Source organism: Zea mays, chromosome 3 (assembly GCF_902167145.1).
Source record: "Zea mays cultivar B73 chromosome 3, Zm-B73-REFERENCE-NAM-5.0, whole genome shotgun sequence".
Lineage (NCBI taxonomy): Eukaryota > Viridiplantae > Streptophyta > Magnoliopsida > Poales > Poaceae > Zea > Zea mays.
In genome coordinates this window covers 192,966,771-192,974,625 of record NC_050098.1, presented here as the reverse complement: position 1 = coordinate 192,974,625, position 7,855 = coordinate 192,966,771, and the positions used below count along the sequence as shown (strand labels likewise).

The 7,855-nt window shown below is 40.2% G+C and overlaps 1 protein-coding gene across 1 annotated transcript; it reads left to right on the top strand.

Moving 5' to 3' along the window:
- The first annotated feature begins 533 nt into the window (after positions 1-533).
- LOC100282760 (uncharacterized) lies at positions 534-5,854 on the top strand. The gene is made up of 11 exons (NM_001155666.2): positions 534-905; positions 2,168-2,263; positions 2,367-2,435; positions 3,034-3,138; positions 3,241-3,297; positions 3,420-3,620; positions 4,303-4,395; positions 4,465-4,564; positions 4,666-4,765; positions 5,206-5,291; positions 5,465-5,854. The coding sequence occupies exons 1-11, from the start codon at positions 702-704 to the stop codon at positions 5,566-5,568; spliced, it is 1,215 nt and encodes a 404-aa protein (NP_001149138.1). The 5' UTR covers positions 534-701; the 3' UTR covers positions 5,569-5,854.
- Positions 5,855-7,855: the final 2,001 nt, after the last annotated feature.

The following is a 7,855-nucleotide window of genomic DNA, read 5'->3' as shown; positions in this document are numbered from 1 at the left end:
CCGACACGAATAACGGACTGTGTCGTGTTCGTGATGGGCTAAAAACGTGCCGTGCCACGGGCCGCCCGACGGGCACAACCCATTTAAACATATATATACTTTTATCTTATTCTTTAAAACTTCAATCTATAAACAGTTTGAATACAATCTAACTCCTATTTTAAAATCTATTATATAAATAATATCGTCTATATTACTCTCTCCGTTTTAAATTAAAATTCGTTTTGCCTTATATAAATGTGGATATAAAAATCTAGAACTAAAACGACTACTAGATTTAAATTAAAATTTGTTTTGCCTTATATATCTAAGTTCATAATCATTTATATGAGTGTGGATATAAAAATTTAGAGCTAAAACGACTACTATTTTAAAATATAAGGGTACAAAACAATGTTTCATACGCTGATTTGTACGATCGGTTGGAGTCACCTGGGGCACAACAACATCTCGCGTCGCGTTCATTCTGCATGCGCTAAGCAGATGGACAACTCCACCTAAACCCGCAGCAAAATTTTCCGAATTCCAAACACATGGCCAAACACATGGTGATGACAAGGAACGCCGAACGCGACCTTGACCGGAGCAGACGTTTGGAGTCTCAGACCAATCGTCATATCCGACCCCATAATTTTATTTCGACATATCAAGTCTAAAGCAAGCGCACTACTCCTCGGATAGCCACGGCAGCAGCAGCAGCCATGGCTTGCTCCGCGCACCTTGTGTCCCAGAGCCTCTACTCGTCCCACCGCGCCAGCCCGGGCGGGCCTAGGAATCTCCGTTCCCAGGGCCGACCGCCGGCGCGGGCGTCTCCCTCTGCGAGGCCTGGCTCAAGGGTCAGTGGCTGCCGGGGTGTCAGCCTGAGAGTCGCCGCGTCGTTCGAGCAGGGAAGGAGGCAAGTGGAGGTAAGCGCCTTTCAAAACCCTCAATTATGAGCGCGAGCGGGGGAATTTGGTAAGGACTGTTCGGATTGCTGGATGAAATGGAGCAAACCGAAGGATTCGGCCGCGCTGTTCGTCTGTTATGCCCTTTGGGAATGCGTGAAATAGGAAACGGGACTTCTTGCCTTGTGCCGAGGCGCGCTTAAGACAGCATGTTTAATAGTCATCCAAAACACTGTTTTGTATTGGTCGTAGAGTGAGGTTTAAATATAAAGATGATAAGTGAGCTGCTGAAAATAGACTACGGTCGTAGGGGTAGAATGAAGTTTAAATATAAAGATGCTGGAGATATACTAAGGCGTCTCCTTTGTTCGGGCGTAGTGCCCCTCACAACAAAACCAAACCACAGGAAAATGCACTTTCTTTGCTTACACGAAACTTGTTTATCTTTCAGCGGTCCCGAAATGTGCTTTCGTCTTATAGGCCCTTCCTTTGTCTAGGCTCCGTATTCCTGTAACTGTAAGGCATCCAAAGTGTTTCCTATGTATTTTTGGGCCTCATATTACGTTTTTCGACCAATCTTAGGCCGTAATATATTCAAATGAAAATTATGATGCAGTTTTCATATCCCATCTCCTATTTCACGTCCTATCTCAAACTTCATTCTACAGTCAGTACTTTATATGACCACATACACGATCTATTATACACAAACATAACATGTTAGTACAATCCGCCACTGATTTCTAAAAGGGATTGATCGATTATTTAGGGCCTGTTTTGTTCCCCTACTAAGTCGGATGTTTGATACTAGTTAGAAGTATTGAATATAGTTTAATTACAAAACTAATTACATAGATAAGAACTAAACGACAAGATGAGTGTTTAAAAAATTGTCTCGTCATTTAATCTTTATCTACATACTTAGTTTTATAATTAGACTATATGTAATACTCATAATTAGCATTAAAGCATTTGATGTGTCACAAACTAAACTTTAGTCCCGGAAACCAAACACCCCCTTAATTACTCTCTCTCTTTTGTTTCCACTTCTAGTTTTTTTTCCTAAATTCTTCCATGATTATTTTTCCCATAGAGTTATGGACATTATTTTGTTAGCTGGCAAGTCCAGAGCGTCTATTGCAACTTTCTTACTATATTATAATGGTGTATAATGTCCTAGTTCGTTTGTTGTTTCCTTTTGTTACCCCTTCAGAGCTATTGTTTTGAGCAACCTGGGCCTACTTTTTGTTTTATAAAAGATATTATTATGGCGTATGTTTTAGGTCTCTTATGACCCACAAGCGAGGTTTAACCAGATAGCAGACCAAATTGACAAGGATGCTGGGATGACACGGCTTAACCTATTCTCACCTTGCAAAGTATGTTATTATCCTTCTTCTGATGATCGATAAGTATTGAAAACGTTTTTGGTTGCTTATTTTGTGCTTTGTATGAAGACTTGTGCATATGTTTGCCATGCAGATTAATGTGTTCTTGAGGATAACGGGCAAGAGACCAGATGGGTTCCATGACCTGGCTTCTCTATTTCATGTGAGCATTTTTGTGCCTGTTTTGTTTTTTTTCCTGCATGAGCGTCATTTAAAAAAGGTGTGTTTTTTGACAATGTATATCATATCTAGCTTTCTCTCGAGTCCTACCAGTTTAGAAGAGAGAAAAAAGCAGTTGAGAGTTTTTGTGAAGAAAAAACACGTTTAATATGTTCAAGCTGTGGAATAGATTCCGTGTGCAGGATTCAACACATCAAAAGGTCATGGGTTAAAACATTTATAACACTGTAATCAGCAGCAAAGGAAACACCATTTAAATAATGTACATGAATTGTTTCTCAAATAAAGTTATGGTTGTGCATGTTTGCAGCGCACTCAATTTCCATGAACTTCTGATTCTTCTCTTTGCAAGACTGTTGATCAAGGATAATACGTTTTGATGTTATGGCTAAGGTTAACCTGTATTTAGAAACACTGCTCCAGAAGTCCAAATACCTTAATACAGAGATATGCAGCTCTCCTCGTGGTCTAGGAAAAAAAAGTCCAAATACTAATTGGCGCAATAGACTATTATAGTATTATGTCTGACTATACTTAAAAGCAGCCAAGAATCATCATCTCTATTCATAATAACTTTCCAGGTCATAAGTTTGGGTGATACTATCAAATTCTCATTGTCACCAAGTAAAAGTAGAGATCGCCTGTCAACCAATGTTCCAGGTGTCCCAGTTGATGAAAGCAATTTGGTACGTTAACTCTATATATATTGACATATAAATGTACTAACAGATGCACGCTTGATATTCTCAACTTCCCTAACTTAACTATTCTGTTTCATGAACCGGCAGATCATCAAGGCACTCAACCTTTACCGACAGAAAACTGGGACTAATAACTTCTTCTGGGTACTGTCAATTGCACAAGCACTTTTATCTGAGACATTGCTCATTCTTTTGGCATTAAATAATTAATTTGTTTTTTTTTGTTATTTAAGTGTTAAGATTAGTGCCATTCCAATCAAATGTAGATACATCTTGATAAGAAGGTCCCAACTGGTGCTGGTCTTGGTGGTGGAAGCAGTAATGCTGCAACTGCACTATGGGCCGCTAACCAGTTTGCTGGCTGCATAGCTTCAGAGAAGGATCTTCAAGAGTGGTCTGGTGAGATTGGATCAGATATCCCCTTTTTCTTTTCACGAGGAGCAGCATATTGTACAGGTAGAGGAGAGGTACGTTTTCCGTGGTATCTAGTTATTATATATCCACACAAATGTTGATCAATATACATACTTCATTTATTCTTTTAACAGTAGGAGGCCTTTTTTTCCAAATCAACTGACAGTTCTCTAAAGTTAGATACAGGTGCATCTAGAATTATATATCATACTTTTCCAGGGTGAGGTGTATTTAGCTGATCAAGCTATCAGAATTTAACTTATCCTCCTTTTCTAGTTTCTTTTCATACAAGTTACGTTATTTGAACTTTAACAGTGCTCTTCAAAAGAAATCGACTAGCTACATCTTTTAGTTAACTACAAACTAGATGGTGGCGAAAGGGCCTCTAGCCTAGCTGTTAAGGCTTTCGAGTCCAAGTCCTGGGTTCGATTACTATCGAAGACGAATTTTTTCGGGCTTGGTTAAAAAAATCCCCTGGCTGTGCCTCATCCGCTCTCCGGATGGGCCGTTGCAGCGTGGACGGTTGACACCGGCTCGTTAGTGATGGGAGGCCAGAGTTTGGGGATTTTCTGGGGGACCATTGTTTTGGTCTATTCTTAATATAATACCGGGAGGACGGTCATTTCCTCCCTGGCTGAGTTTTACAAACTAGATGTTGACATGCATATTCATGTGAAGAGTTTAGTTTTATGCAGCCGTATCTCATCATAATCTGTAGCTTGAACTGAAATGTAGATTGTCCAAGATATCCCAAATCCCTTGCCGGAAAATTTACCAATGGTTCTTATAAAGCCACCTGAAGCATGCTCAACTGCTGAAGTTTACAAGGTAACTAATAAACACTTCCTTAAATTAAAAAAATGCATGTGTTTTGCTCAGAATCTTCTTGTGCTGCAGCGATTCAGGTTGGAACAAACAAGTCAAGCTGATCCCATGACCCTGCTCGAGGAAATAACTCAGAATGGGATATCACAAGATGTTTGTGTTAATGACCTAGGTATACATATCTCCAAATAATTATTTTGTTTCGGGCATATTCTGTTTCATTTTCATAAATTAAGTTTAAGACATTTTTGTTCTTCTGTTTTTGTTTTCTAGAGCCTCCAGCTTTTGAGGTGTTGCCCTCACTTAAGAGGTTGAAGAAACGAATTATTGCAGCTGGCCGGGATGATTATAGTGCTGTTTTTATGTCAGGAAGGTAAGGATGGATATTTCTATCAAGCCTTTTAAAGAATATGTTTGTCTACAAGTACACATGTTCTCAAAGATAGGCATCGGTGCTGATTCCTGTAACTAGCACGAAGGGAGTGTATGGAGGGAGCCAGGGCGGGACTCATTTATGAATTTGAATCGTAGGGTTGTCCACACCACACAGGAACGGCCAAGCATTCTTCATGCCAATTAGTGTATGTGTATGTGTATGCCATATTTGATGAGTGATACTGTATGTTGTGTATCTACTATAGTATTATAGCGAATTAGGAGGGGAACAGATCCCTCTGTGCGCTTATTTTCTCTGCATTTGGAACTATGCATATTTCAATATTGTTTCATTCTGACATTGGTTGCAATGGAACATACACGTCTCTGTGCGTTTGGAACCATACATCTATCTAATCGTTGCATTATCTCTTGTAGTGGAAGCACAATTGTTGGTATTGGTTCACCGGATCCTCCTGCATTCGTGTATGACGATGAAGACTACAAGGATGTTTTTGTGTCAGGTATGGCTCCATTGTTCTACTGCACATCATTTTCATTTCTGTGCAGTCAAGAAGGATCCATAGTTGAATTGCCCAACACAATACAAGCTGAAGTGCTTAGAGTGTGGTTGTGATCCTAAACAGATGTAAAATTTGGTGCCGTCATTCTGAAGGGTTGATATCTTTGTGTGCAGAGGCTTGCTTGCTCACTCGCGACGAGAACGAGTGGTACAGGGAACCAATCTCGGCCAATGCCACGTCTGGCAAAGAAGGTTTGCAAGCCTCGGTTGCTGACTGATTTAAGTCAGGTTCTGTATCAGTTTTGTGACTATTATACAGATACAGGATTTGATCAACGCCTCGACATGGTAGGAAAGAACACTACGGTATAGGCGGGGATTGTTCACAAGACAATCTGGTTCTGGAATGGACCATTTTCAGTATAGCAACTATTGATTTGAGCAACAGTCAGACTAATGGTTCCAGGAGAAATTTATCCCGTAGATGTATAAGGATCAAATGAACAAGGGAAAATGACTTTCTCCGTGAATTTTTAACAATACAAGCACACGTAGTTTTGAAACAATTATGCAAATAATGATATGCGTAGCAGCATTAGACGACCAGTAACACACGGACTTACTGACAAACAGAAGAATCATAGTAAACGTTTCGTACACTAGTGGCAATGCAAGAACGAGTTAGCCCTAGCCTTGGTGGATGATAGCACCACGATTCAAAATCCTAACATTGTCAAATTTTACACATAATATGCCTCCAATCGTAATTTTGTACGTGTATAATGGGGTTCACTCTTGTGAGTGGTATATATGTGCCTCGAGAGCGTCTTGTGTAACCATGATCCGTGCTCAGTCAGGGCAGTAGGTATATCATATATGCATCCAACAGGTGCAACTAAATCTTATTGTAGCATCTGTCTTGTTGTGGGTTCACGGATCAGATTATGGCCCTGTTTGGCACAGCTTATTTTTAGCTTCTTCATAAATTTAAGCTGAAGTTCTGCCAAACAGACAGCTTCTGCAGCAGCTTATTAGTTCAGCTGCTTCTCAAAATGAACTAAAAGCAGCCAACAAGCAGAAGCTGCTTTTTACCAGCTTATCAGATAAGCTGCTTTTTCAACAAGTAGTAGCTGTGCCAAACAGGGCCTATTACTCGACACCATTCCCGCAAATACGCCTGACTGGCATCGCTCACGAATTCAATTCGTGGGCCTTAGTTTGAAAAAAAACTCAGGTGCCGTTTGGTTCACATATTTGTAACGTAACAGATAACTGATAACTTTAAATCATGTGTGTTTAAGTCTAACTGTAATCAGATACCATACTAAAAAATTGATACCGGTTCTATTCAAATTTATTATTACTGATACTCGAGTATGAATCATTACCATTGTCATTTACGTTATATTTCGTGAACCAAACAACACCTCATACTCATAGGAGCTGGCTCAAGCTTAGCTCGGTTCGGAGAGGCTTGTGAGTCTAAATCGAGCCTACTTTTATGACCTGTTAGGAGTAGCGAGCCGAGCCGAGTCGGCTCAGTTAGGCTCACGAGTTGGCCTCATCGATACGGTGTTATACCACATTACACTGCTATATTATTATGTTATGGATCCATTTTTCTTATTTTTAGACTTAATGTTAGGTGTATCTAGAATATGTTACTATTTTTTGGTATATGATTTTATTTTATATATTATGAAATTATACCATTTATATACTTTAAACATGATTTAGTGTGGAGTGAGCCCTACATAAGAGCCAAACTCAACATTCAAACTTTGTTCTGGTCTCCATCGGTTTAATTTTTCTTCTTGAAATTGTGACGGGCTTCGGTGGTTTAGGCCCTTGTTTGAGCTTTTTAATAGGTTTTAGTTTTTATAAAAGCTAAAATCAACCAAAAGAGTTGGCTTCTACCAAAAGCCATAAAATTTAAGGAATAAGCACAGAGGGGGAGAAGAATTTGCACAAATATAACATTAGGAACAAAATTTATGACAAAGGGGGAGTAGATATTTTAAATAACAGAGGGGTATAAAAAAGGATAAGCATAAATATAGGAGGAGCAAGCTCGTGAACTTTGTTTGTTTGTCAATTAAGAAAGTAGTATATCAATTTATATATCTCTTGACTATGCAATAGATGATTGACGCTTTGCTAAGAATTTGTATCTATCAAGTGGTATTAGTTAGTATCTATATGTCGGGGACCATAATTAGGGGTACCCTCAAGACGCCTAATTCTCAGCTGGTAACCCCCATCAGCATAAAGCTGCGAAGGCCTGATGGGCACGATTAAGTCAGGGATCAGTCCACACGAGTGACTCGATCACGCTTCACCCGAGCCTAGCCTCGGCCGAAGGCAGCCGACCTCGAGAGACTTCCGTCTCGTCCGAGGCCCCTTTTTTATGGCGGACACATCACCGGCTCGCCCAAGGCCTTGGCTTCGCTCAGAAGCAACCTTGACTAAATCACCACACCGACTGACCAAATTGCAGGGGCATTTAACGCGAAGGTGGCCTGGCACCTCTATCCTGACACGCGCCCCCGGCAGAGCCGAGGTGAC